This window comes from Podarcis gaigeae (genome assembly GCF_964106915.1).
Source record: "Podarcis gaigeae genome assembly, chromosome: 14".
Classification (NCBI taxonomy): Eukaryota; Metazoa; Chordata; class Lepidosauria; order Squamata; family Lacertidae; genus Podarcis; species Podarcis gaigeae.
Genome location: NC_139690.1, coordinates 47285626 through 47298391, shown reverse-complemented (window position 1 = coordinate 47298391; position 12766 = coordinate 47285626). Strand labels below are relative to the sequence as shown.

The window sequence follows — 12766 nt, the reverse complement described above, 5'->3', positions numbered from 1 at the left end:
CCTGCAGACCGCTTTCTTCCCTGAAGAATACCACCTTCCCTCTAGCGAAAAATAAAAAATGTTGAAACACTGGCAATACCTGGTGACAGGAGAAAACAGCAACAAGCAACTCTCAGCCTCCTCTTGGGGAGGAAAAGCAGATCAGACTGACTGCCTAGAGGGCTGCTTCCCATGCATTTCCCACCCAGAAACCATTTCAGTGTAGGAAACAACACACAACATACATGTAACTGTCATATGTGAAGGTCTTATATAGTGAACGGGGTACACATTCCTTAAATAAATCATAAAATCAATTTATCTGGTGACTTTGGAGGTAACATAGCAGAGAGTATAATCAGACTATACCAATCTTAAAAAGCTGGAAAGACTGAATGGAGCTTTTGGGACGCAATTCATCTTCAACATTATGTTTTCACAAGGTTGCCACTTTTTTTCTCCCCACTTGCCTTGCTCCTGTGCTTTTAGAAGTTGGTGGTCACATGAAAAATAAAATTGCAACCCTATGTGTATAAGAGTAAATCCTACAGTGGGACTTGCATGTGCCTGAAATTGGGACTCCAGGCAGGCAAAAGATAAATATCTTTCCACTGTTCAGTACCCCATTTTCTAATGTTGTTGGCATCTGTCTGTCTTGAAAGACAATGGAGTGCACTTCTGGGGGTGAAGTTCAAACCACTGTGTTAGCAGCACTGAAGTGACCCCCCCTTGGGTGCAACTGTTTTAGGGTGCTCCATCCTGGATTTGCATAGGGTTTACTCCTGAGACTTTTCTTCTCCTGAATACTAATACTATTTTATTATTTTCATTTTATTATTTATACTCTGCCCATCTGGCTGAGTCCCCCCCCGCCCCATCCCACAAGGCAGTAGCAGGGCCAGATTTAGGTTTGATGAGGCCCTAAGCTACTGAAGGTAAAGGGCCCTTTCTATATCCAGCTGTCCTTTGTCAACAACAAATTGCCATTGTTTTTTGTGTTGAATATACGCTATATGGTAATTTACATACCTAATAGGTATCTAAAGTCATTTGCACATAACAAACAGGAGCCTACAAACACAAAACACTGTTGTTGTATGTAGGTATTATTTTATTTGCTTTTTATCTTTTATTTTGGAAATTACAGTGGTACCTCAGGTTATATACGCTTCAGGTTACAGACTCCGCTAACCAGAAATAGTACCTCGGGTTAAGAACTTTGCTTTAGGATGCGGCGGCAGCAGGAGGCCCCGTTAGCTAAAGTGGTGCTTCAGGTTAAGAACAGTTTCAGGTTAAGAACAGACCTCCAGAACGAATTAAGTTCTTAACCCTAGGTACCACTGTACATCCAGTTGTTTTTTCCTTTAATTTTTTTGGGGGGCCCCCAAGAGATTGGGGCCCTAAGCTATAGCTTGTTTAGCTTATACGTAAATCCGGCACTGGGCAGTGGAGAATTAGGATCAGAGTTGTCTTTCACCTAGATGGGCTACTTTCACAGGTTGACAAGCTCCATCTGCCCCTCACTTCCCTCTAAACCATGCAAAGAAACTGCCTACTTGACGATTGGACCCACTATTGGTCTCGTCTGCTCAATCCACGGCAGCCTGTCTTCTAACTCTCAAAGGGTTTGAGACCCATCAGTTCTCCTCTCCTGGTTTAGCAGGCAAGTTGAAGCTGTTTCTGAGCTGCGGCGGCTGTCACATGCTTCCAGCTTCCAGGAGCCACAGGTAAGAGCTGAGGGGTCTACTAATAAACTACAATTTCCATGATTCTTTGAGGGAAGCCATGACTGTTTAAAGAGGTATAAAGGACCCCTGAGCATTAGGTCCAGTCGTGGCCGACTCTGGGGTTGCGGCGCTCATCTCGCTTTATTGGCCGAGGGAGCCGGCGTGCAGCTTCCAGGTCATGTTGCCAGCATGACTAAGCTGCTTCTGGAGAACCAGAGCAGCGCACGGAAATGCCGTTTACCTTCCCACCAGAGTGGTACCTATTTATCTACTTGCACTTGGACGTGCTTTCGAACTGCTAGGTTGGCAGGAGCAGGGACCGAGCAACGGGAGCTCACCCCGTTGCGGGGATTCGAACTGCCGACCTTCTGATCAGCAGGTCCTAGGCTCTGTGGTGTAACCCACAGCACCACCCGTGTCCCTATTTAAAGAGGTATAAATGTATAGTACAGCTGAGACTGTCATCTAACCTCCCAACAAACAAATCAGAAGGACTGTTCCTTAAATACTGTCTACTCTCCTTTTAAACATACTGCCTGTGACAATGGAGGGAATACACAGCCTTTGTGATTAGTAGTCATTGATTTATCCTTCATGAATTTGTCCAATCCGCTTTTAAAGCCACCCCAGTTGGTGACCAAAATAAAAACATGCCGCATATTACTACTAGTCCAAGGGTTAAATTCCATTAATAGTAGGGGAAGAAGAGGTTGGAATAAATTAGATTCTCAAAATTCCCCTAAACAAAGACGTGTGGAAAGAAGAAGGAAAAGATTCAGGCCAGGATTATTCACCGCTGGGAAGAACACTCCGTTAAAGTCTTCTAGAGAAAACGTGTTAGAATGCTCCAGGAATTGGAACCAGCAAAGACATCTGTTGGAAGAGGCAAAAAGAAGGGGTGAGTCTTCCTGATCCCTGTCTTATCCAGTAGTGTAAAATAAAATAAAATAAAATTTTTATGTATTTTTATTAGCAGCTAGAGAGATGGGGGAAAGAAATGGACTGGTGGAACTGGTGTAGTGGCGATAAATTTTATTTAGCTATAACGAGGAAGCCTCAAAAGCTTGCCAAAATAACAACACAAGTAATATATAAATCTGAACGATCAAGGAGCAGAAATATAATATCAAAGCTTGAAAAGATGAACAGCAACGTTTCACCCACTCTAGAAATATTTAGCAGCAAATACCGAAATTTCAATACACTCCTTCTTTAAAAGATCATTGTTTAAGGCCAACCGAGACAAAGGTTCCCTTAGTTTAATTAAACTCTTTAATTTGCCACAATAAATTCCAATTTTAGTTGGATCGACGTTGCAGAAACTAACATAGCTAACCCTGTATTTTCTTCCCTGATTGGCTTTTCCGAAAGTGTTTATTTTCTCAAATATTTGGATGATTTTTATAAGATTTCAGGAGGATGAATACTTCACTGGGAATGGAGAACAGCTCTTCGTTGACCTTCCGGTCTAATTTGACCTGGTGGCAGGAGAACACCACCTCTTCTCACACCGACCGCTACCTGGGCCTTCAAAAACGCATGCACCTCTTGTCCATAGTGATTTACAGCATTGCTTGTCTCCTCGGGGTGACTGGGAACGGCCTAGTGATCTGGATTGCAGGCTTCAAGATGAAGAAGACGGTGAACGTAGTCTGGTTTCTCAACCTGGCCATTGCGGATTTCGTCTTCACATTTTTTCTGCCCTTCAGCATCGCCTACACATCTCTGGGCTTCCACTGGCCTTTTGGGAAACTTCTGTGCAAGCTGAACAGCACCATTGCCTTCCTGAACATGTTTGCCAGTGTCTTCCTCTTAATGATCATTAGCATGGATCGGTGTGCTCTGGTCGTCTACCCAGTGTGGTCCAGAAACTACCGAACCACAAAGCTGGCATATGGCATCGCTCTGGTGACATGGGTCACAGCTTTCATCATCAGCTCTCCATACCTAATTTTTCGAGACACCGCAACGAACTCCAGGAACGTCACCAGCTGCTTCAATAACTTTGCTCTGTCCGACAATTACAATACCGAGGAGACCCGAAGGCTTTGGAGGATGAGGCACAAAGCTATGATCGTATCCAGGTTCCTGTTTGGTTTTCTCTTTCCCTTCACCGTGATCCTGGTCTGCTACAGCATCGTGGCAGTCAGGATGAAACGGAGACGTCTAACCAAGTCCACCAAACCTTTCAGGATCATCATAGCTGTGACAGTGTCGTTTTTCATCTGCTATTTCCCGTATCACATCTTCTCCTTGCTAGAGATGTCCAAGGGTTCTGCAAATCATGAACTCAAGATGGCTTTATTCTTGGGAATCCCTTTGGCCTCCAGTTTGGCGTTCTTCAACAGTTGCATCAACCCCATCCTTTATGTGTTTGTAGGGCAGAAGAAGTTCCGTCAGTCGGTCATCGTGGCCTTTGAGGGGGCTTTTGGAGAGGACTTTATCCTGTCTCTATCCAGCAAGAGAAAATCTAGATTCATCTCTCAGGCAGAGATTCAGGTGACTTCTGAAGTCAGTAGATGATTGGAAGACATCTGCTGCCAATTAACCACAAAGGGTCATTATTCTATCAGTCCTTGTTTATGTTTCATATGTACATCCATGCACACAAACTCACTGGGGTCTTCTTGATTTTGCTGGGTTTCCACAATTTGGAATCACATTGCCCTTTCTTTGCCAAAACAGTTACTAGCACAAGTGGTTAATGTGCATATGACTCCTCCAAATAACGCTTTCTAGAGGCATTTCCAGACTGCTGCTAGTTTGCAAGTGGGATTCAAGTGCATACCGCAAATTCAGGTTCTGCAATTAAAGCTGATTTGATGTTCTTGCTTAACAAACCTTTTTCCCTTCCCACTAAAAAATAAATAAATTTCAAACTTCTTGCCATAAGGAAACAATGGAGATAAAGCACTGCAAATTTTGGGTTAGCAATTGCTTGATACAGCATCGTATAACTTCCCCCAAAACAAATCAGAATGAATGCTCGGTAAAAAGTCAGTATGACCTCCTTGAAAACTTTGTGCAAATGTATCAGAATGAATGCTCACTATTATTTAATATTTTATTTTGTCTTAATAAAGGCATTGCCTTAATGTGGATTTTTTTTCTTAATGGATCAACACAACAGCCTATGATTTTCTTTTTCTTATGGCTTCTTCAAATGGTTGCAACCAGTGGACGGATACCCCAATGGCTTTGCAGAGGGGAGGGCCGAAGATCAGTGGCAGAAAATCTACCTTTCATGCAGAAGGTTCCATGTTCAATCCCCGTCATCTCCAAGCAGGGCAGAGACTCCCTGACTGAAACCCCCGAAGAGCTGCTGCCAGTCAGTGTAGACAGTACCATGCAAGATGGACCAATGATCTGATAAGGCAGCTTCCTAGGTTCCTATATTCCATTATCCTGCAAGTCCCATTCACAGACAATAGCGTCATAGTTAATGTATTGTTCACAGGGGTTCCAGGCACTTACTCAGGGTTTGTGTTTACTTTGGAATGAGGTATAGCAGAGACTGTGGTGTCTTTAGGATATATGGGGTATTTAGACATATATACAACCCGACAGAGGGGTTCACAGCATTAACACCCCAAGACGGTCTCTTGCCACAGCCTTGGATTCTAAAAGAAACCAGGCATAGCTGTGTCTCCCAACTGCCTAACCTGCAGCCTGCCATCACTCAGCTCTCAACTTTGCTCTGTCTTTCTAACTATCAGAAAGTTGAGGAAGGGAGGGGGGGCATCCATTTGCCATCTGGCACAGAGCCACTTACTTTGCTACATTAATACCATATACTTAATGACCATTACGTCACCAGGAAGCTAGCCTGGCTATTCCAGGAACTGAATCTGCGCTGGATCCAGAAATTAGAAGCAGATGTAAGGCATACAGCTTACCCGCCCCTGAAACTCGTAACAGTATATTACTATAACCCTTGAAAGTACCATTTAGTTGCGTCTCTCACTTATTGGTTCGAAGAAGAAACACACCTGTACTTTTATTAAATACGTAACAATCTTTTAACAAACAGCTGAATTTCTCATTAGCCTTCAGGTGATGACAAACATATTAAGCTGCACCCCAACCTATCACTATAGTAAAGGTAAAGGGACCCTTGACCATTAGGTCCAGTCGTAACCGACTCTGGGTTGCGGCACTCATCTCGCATTACTGGCCGAGGGAGCCAGCATACAGCTTCCGGATCATGTGGCCAGCATGACTAAGCTGCTTCTGGCAAACCAGAGCAGTGCATGGAAACGCTGTTTACCTTCCTGCCGGAGCGGTACCTATTTATCTACTTGCACTTTGACGTGCTTTCAAACTGCTAGGTTGGCAGGAGCAGGGACCGAGCAACAGGAGCTCACCCCGTTGTGGGGAATCAAACTGCCAACCTTCTGATCGGCAAGTCCTAGGCTCTGTGGTTTAACCCACAGTGCCACCCGCGTCCCTTACCTATCACTATATTTTGGAGCAAACGATCTCTATTTTCTTTAATTGTTACTGTAATCTAGGATTTTTATTAAGGGGATGAGAATGGTTTCAAAAAGGATAGAATATAAGAAAGAGAGGAAGAGTGGTGAATGAATTGTGTTGGGGGGGGGGAGAGGAATACAATTAAATTACTTGGGTCTCCTGTTGCTGTGATAGGGATTTCTGTCCCTCCGTCCCTAACATTTCCAGGTAAGTCTGGAAAGGTCCCTTGCCCGAAACCTTCGTGAGATGATATCAGCCAAGGTATAGACAATTTTGAGCTAGACAGACAGACTAGGATAAGGCAGATTTCTATGTTCCTAAAGACAGCTCCAGAGAAATTCCTTTTCTTGCTTCCCTTGTGCAATTCATCTTTCAAGGTCTTTTAAACTTTAACATGTGACTTTGAAAGGGGTGTGGAGTGGGTGGGAAGGCTTTCACAAAGCTCGGGGCAATTTTGTCCTGCAAAGCTGTTTGCAGTTCTTGAGAAACCGTGTTCAGTCCTGATGACTGGGAAAGTTGGCAGGAGCCTGAAGATGGGAGTGGTGGTGGGGCGTTCCCGGAGGTTGGCCTTTGAGAGGATAGACTAGTAGTGTATGAAAAGGGGGGCCACATGCAGCAGCAGCTGGTGCCCCTTGATTGAGTGGAAAGCACTGAGGCCAACTAAACTTGGAGCCAGAGCCCTCCAATTCTAGATCTGCCCTCATCTCCTGGTGGTTGGTACCCACCGGGACTGGTGGGTGGAAGGCAGGGACAGCAGGGAAAGCTATCGCTCATGGCAGACAGAGTCAACTAATTCTAGTTTTGTCCCCATCTTCCTCTATGTTGTGCAGAGCATGTGTGCTGGTCCCATGAGTTACCCAAGAGGCGAGGTCCAAGTCCAGTTCGTGGTCAAAGGTGCAACATGGAGGCAGTCCGTAGTAGCTGAAGCTGGGTGCAGGGCAGGGAGTCAGGTGAAGTCAGGAACAGGCTTGCAAGCAGGAAGCCAGGGCAGGTCAGGAGCTCAGGCAGGAACTAGCAACCAACAATGTTGCTCCCACAACTTGGGACTGGGGCTGACTGGCTTTTATCTGCCCCGAGGCATGGGGCAGCCCCAATCCTCTGGTGATTTGTTTCTCCTGGCCTGGAGGCGAGCACTCCTCCTGCAGGAACTTAGTTCCCTCCACCTCTCTGCCCTGAGCCTCTGTAGCTCAGGAGAGGCTGGAGGGTTACCGGACCCAGAGGCAACCTCAGCTTCCCCTGACGGGGCAGAGAGTGGAGCACCTGCAGGCAATGGGTCCTCCATCACCTCAGGAGCTAGACCAGGCTCAGCTGATGCCTGCATCTGAGGATCCAGCACAGGTGAGGACCCTTCAGGCCCATGCCCCAGCCCCGGCTCACCTGGTTCTGGAGGTGGAGAATCCTGTGCAGGCTGGGATCCCGCAGGTTCAACATCTGAGTCCGAATCCCAGGCCATCACAGCATGAGACTCTTGATCTGAAGGTCAAGGGTTTGAGGCCTAAGTTGGATGATAGATTCCTGAGCTGCAGGGCGTTGGACCCACATTGCCCCTACCAACTCTACGGTTCTGCGAGTTCTGCAAAACCAGCAACAAGACTAAAGAGGAGGGAGTAGTGTCACGGCCTGCACTGGTTGTAAGCAAGAAGGCAGACAGGTGGAGCCTGGCTGAGGGAAGTGTGAGGTTGGTGGGGCACTGCCAGCCTCTGCTGTCCCCATCTCCCTTCCTCCCAAGTTCTACAAGGGTGAAACTGAGACAGAGGAGGAAGAAGCTGACAGCCAGGGGCACCTCTTGGGATGGATGAAAGCAGGAGGGGCTGGCTAAGGGCAGACTGAAGCTGGTGGGGCAGGGCCCCATTCACCCTAAAGGGCCACCTTCCACCAGCCACAGGGGTGCGTCAAACCACACAGCGTCTGTAAAAAGCAAGCATCCGCATAGGCGAGCATAGAAGGAAAGATACTCTGCCAGAAGGACAGAAAGAATGAGTGGCGATTTGATGGGCATGGCAGGTCTGCTGAATCCTGCAAGCTTCCATGCATTTCTGCACGGGGTCTTTTTTGCTCCACAATAAATGTGTAGCCATGTTACTCAATTGCTGCAGAGGACCCAGACGTCTTTGCTCAAGGGAAATCAAATTTCCCCAGCATTCAAACCGTGGTTGCACAATTGTTATTGACACTGCCTGGATTTGTTCAGTAAACTCAGCAAGTATTCTCTTCTCTTCTCTTCTCTCTCTTCCCACCTGAAAGTATAAATACTGAGTGATCTGAGTATGATTTAAGTTCCTTCTGTAGTGGAATTTTAGGCCATTTTAAATTCAATTCTAATTTAAAAGTGACCCTACTGTTTAAGCTTTTCCATTGTTACACACACCCCCCCCACAAATTATTCACATGATATTCTGTGTGTGTTTCAATGTTTTCTTAACTATATTTTACACTTCAGCAGAGCAGCTTGTAAAATTCTGAAGACTGAAAACAAAAGCTGATGACCACATGAATGAATTGTGAATTGAACTGGAATGGAGTTAGTTCCCATTTGGAGGGGGCAAACTAGAACTGGAGCCAATTCATTTTTGGAGGGAGTAAACTGGAACTAGCTCTTTTTTAAAATGAACTTTCCAAGCACTGTACCTTCAACTTCCAGAAAAGTACTTAAAGAAGCATATACAACTGACAGATTAATGAATCAATCAATCAATCAATCAATCAATCTATCTATCCAAGTGTTAGTGGGAACACACACACACACACACACACTGCTGGACTACTTGGAACACAGATGAAACTGAACATCAGGTCTATAGCACCATAATCCATTTCTTAACAACAACTCTGTCATATTATCTAGTCATATTATCTATTTCAGCTGCGTCCTGACCAATTCCTTTCTATGTGTCTTCTCTACAATTCAGTTTGCAGCTGAATGCTTTTAAACAACCCACTTCTGGGCAGAGTTAACTGGCAGCAATTGCAAAAACAAACAGTGGGATGGAAAATTGATTTTCTTTTTTCTCCATAGAGCTGCAAGGTTCAATACAGGACAGAGCTTCCGGGGTCTGTCTTGTATTTGCACAGAATGAAAAAGTGCTATGATTTCCTGCCTGGACTGGAAGGTAGGAATTCCTCATGCAAACCTCTTCAAGGCTGGTAATTGCTTGGGATCAGTGATGAATGCAGCCTGCTCTGTTGGGGTGGCAAATGGATCAGGACCAGAGGAGGCAGCGTTTCTGGACAGAAACAATGAGGGACAGAGCCAGCCTAGGGCATTTTGCTGCCAGAGGAAAAGGACAAGGTCTCTCCCACAGTCTACGTACCAAAGCAGAGTGGGCTGGCAGTCAAATTTTACATCCACACTAGCATAGGTGCCAATTCCCTGGGACCTTGGGCACCCACAAAATTCCCCATGAAGGCGCCAGGCACCCACAAATTTTGGTGCCAGGGCCATGCACGCTACATGGCACCCATGGCTCTGGGCACCCACAGCCGTGGGGCCAAGCTGCTCTGCTCAAGTATAAAATATACTTAAGAAAACATTGAAACACACATAGAATATTGTGTGAATAATTTGCGGCAGGGGGGCGTGTAGCAATAGAAAAGCTTAAACAGTAGGGTCACTTCTTAGATAGGTAAAAATGGTAAATGCAATGACCACAATCAGAGATTTAAGTGTGACGAAACATTGAATTAAAATTAAAATGGAATAGAAATTAAAATGACCTAAAATTCCCAATGCAAAAGGAATTTAAATCACATTCAGTTCACTCAGTATTTATAGAAACTACTTTCAGGTGGGCAGAGAGAGAAAAGAAGAGAATACTTGGTGAATTTACTGAACAAATCCAGGCAGTGTCAATAACAATTGTGCTAAACATCCTAACAAATGCACCTGAGAGCTGCATATTAGTTCAGGGCATGCATGACAAAGCTGTGCAACGCTCTTAGATTTCCTACAGAAGGAGCTCAGCAGAAGCAGCACTAAGCATCTTCCGCCTGAGGCAAGCGCCTCACTCTGCCTAACGGTACAGTGGAGGCCAGTCAATTGCGTGGAGAAATGTAGTGGAGTTTCCTTTCTGACTCACCCTCAGCAAACACACATTCATGATCTGGGAGATGTAGGAAAACGGCTGCAAGCCAGCAATTCCTCCTCCTCTGTCTGTTGTTGCACTAGGCATAAAACCTGGGAAAAGGGAGAGATGCTACACATACGTGTTTGGTGGGGTTGTGAGGAAGCGCATGTTGGGGAGGGGGAGAAGATGCTGAATACATGTGAGGAATGGCAAGGCTTGAGGGGTAAAGACACACTTATTTGAGAGGTTGCAAGGAAGGGCAAGCATTGATGCCAAAACGCATGTTTGGTGGGTCGTGTGTCTGGGCAAACATCAAGGGGGACAGTCTTGGTAGTCATAAGGGTTGAAGAGTGATGCATATTTGGTGGCTCGTGAGGAAAGGCGGGCACTGATGGCTGTGTGTGTGAACAGTCACCAAACACGCGTGTTGTGAGGGTCCTAAGGAAGGAAAGGAGAGACGCTGAACCCGTGCGCATGGCAGATTATGAGGAAGGGCAGGCGTTGAGGGCTGTGTGTGAAGAGACGCCAAACACACACGACCTGAGGGCTGTGTGAGGAAGGGCCAGCCCTGAGGCGTCGGAACGCGCGTGCTCGGCGCATCGTGAGGAAGGCCAAAACAACCCGCGTGTCGCGGAGAGCCGAGAACCCGCACCGCGCTGAAGGAGGCGTGGAGCGGCGGCGGCGGCCATTAAGGGAAGCCAGAGGCAAGGAGGGAGGGGGAGCGTTCAACACGCGCGCGCTCGTGTGAACGGGGGTCTGAGGCTGGCGGCGAGAGCCTCGCGCGGCCGCTCCGCCCACCCTCAGGCCTTTTCATCCCCGCCGCCATTTTGCAGCTGGACGGAGTTGGCCGTGTGGTGCGTCGCGGCGGGAGCAGGAGAGCCTCTGACAGGGACGGGCCTGCTCGAGTGAAGACCCCGCGGTCTCAGTCTGCCCTCAGCCCAGGAGGCAGGTGGGCAGGCGAGGGAGGGAGCGGCGGGGTCCGTGGAGGTGGCTGCGCCGGCCAGGTCCTCCTCCATCCATCCATCCCTCCATCCTCCTCCCCGCGTGGCTCCTCCTTCGCCTTCTCCCTTCTCCCGAAATTCCCTGGGGGTCGCGGGTGGGTGGGGAGCGCCTTTGTGTGGGTGGGGTGGTGAGTGATCTCCATCTTTTAAGGTGCGGGTGGGGGGGGGGGAGGAGGGTCCTCCTCGCCTGCCACGTTGTGCTGGGATTTTTTTTATAGATCTATCTATCTATCTATCATAATACTGTATATTTATCTATAATAATATATAATATAAAGATATAGACAGCTTTGCTGTGTCTAACCAGGTGGCAGCAAAAAAAAACCCCAACTACTGTAATTATTATTATTTTTAACAGCAGGGGCAATTAGAATTAAGATCTATTAATTTGATTATTGATGGCACCCTCCAGAATGTATTTTTTTGCCTAGGTAAGTTTTTACCTCTTGTCTTCGGTGCATTGGTGTTTTTTACTTTATCGCTACGTCTAGTGACTGATGTCGTTCAAGGTTCTTTTGATCCTGCGTGCGATGTGCGCGCAATATAATGTGTGTATATACGCACACGCACGCACGTGTCTGGGGCGGGAAGAGCGCGAACACATTTATATCGATACCTTTGGTGCTCTGTATTTTTAAGCACTCTTCATTAGCGCTGCTTCCGGGGCGTTTATTATTTGGCAGGAGTTTGTATTCGCTGCCGGTTTGTGGTGGGAGATGCTCGGGCTGCTCCTTCTGTTTTGCGATGGCCTTTAGAGCCGGGGACAAATGAAATCGGGTCGCCATCGCCTGTAGGTTTGTATACATATGCACACTTTTATAGCGATATATGTGTGCGAGAGTATTCACTCAGATTTGTGCGTGTGTATCTGCGTGGATAATAGCTTGCATGTATACACTCCTATATGTTATGCTCCGTGTATGTCTATATAATAATGATAATAATTTTTATTATTTGTTTCCTGCCCATCCGACCGGGTTGCGCTGTGTATCTTCGTGTGTTTAAACATATTTAAGCTATCTGCCGTTCAGATCCATCACCAGAAACTTAACTTGAGCTTTGCATCAAACCTAACAGGTCCTCCTCAGTCTAAAGCAGCAATATTTAAATATTTAATTGCAGTCACTCTCTTTTTGGGAGGGGGGGGGGTGACTGAATGTTATAAACTGCCTTGAAGCATTGCATTTGAAGGCTGGGTTAAAAATAGATTTAGTTCAATGAAAGTGTGTATGTGGGGGTGTCAATGTAGAGGGAGTGGTTTTGTACTCCTCCATTACACCAGGTGTTTTTATATGTGTGTGGGGAATGACATTTCCCGGCTTCTAAGGCAACCACCCTCTTTTTGATTATTTATGTGATTATTTAATTTCAATACCACTTAGTATATTAAATATATATCTAAGCAGTGTACAGAACACTGAAGCAACAACAACTACTTAAACAAAATATTACAAAAATGCAGTTACAAATAAAAACGTTACAATAGTCCAAAGTTACTAATATATACAAATCAATCACTTTC

At 46.1% G+C, this 12766-nt stretch overlaps 3 protein-coding genes across 6 annotated transcripts in view; 2 read left to right on the top strand and 1 right to left on the bottom strand.

Moving 5' to 3' along the window:
• The window catches only part of SHMT1 (serine hydroxymethyltransferase 1), a 343621-nt gene that overhangs the window by 24282 nt on the left and 306573 nt on the right, over positions 1-12766 (bottom strand). The gene's annotated exons all lie outside the window — the stretch shown is intronic.
• LOC310831215 (chemerin-like receptor 1) lies at positions 2164-4904 on the top strand. 2 transcript variants are annotated; one of them, XM_083711649.1, is made up of 2 exons: positions 2164-2604; positions 3115-4904. In XM_083711649.1, exons 1-2 carry the CDS (start codon positions 2301-2303, stop codon positions 4227-4229), a joined length of 1419 nt encoding a protein of 472 aa, XP_083567775.1. In that variant the 5' UTR covers positions 2164-2300; the 3' UTR covers positions 4230-4904. The 2 variants fall into 2 exon arrangements, with proteins under 2 accessions (XP_083567775.1, XP_083567776.1); XM_083711650.1 differs by having other exon boundaries at positions 2164-4904.
• Positions 10699-12766, top strand: part of PRPSAP2 (phosphoribosyl pyrophosphate synthetase associated protein 2) — a 33405-nt gene continuing 31337 nt past the window's right edge. The window contains exon 1 of one of the 3 annotated variants that reach the window (XM_083711742.1): positions 10699-11192. The gene's annotated coding sequence lies outside the window, so the exon portion shown is untranslated. Of the gene's footprint in view, positions 11193-11683; positions 12039-12766 lie in introns of those variants that run through there. The other 2 variants (XM_083711743.1, XM_083711741.1) reach the window with 2 other exon arrangements.

Excerpts from the sequence above, each read along its gene's own strand:
- LOC310831215 (XM_083711649.1), top strand. The coding sequence starts at position 2,301 with ATGAATTTGTCCAATCCGCTTTTAAAGCCACCCCAGTTGGTGACCAAA. Across the intron at positions 2,605-3,114 it reads GGAAGAGGCAAAAAGAAGGG|ATTTCAGGAGGATGAATACT; the intron begins GTGAGTCTTCCT and ends GATTTTTATAAG.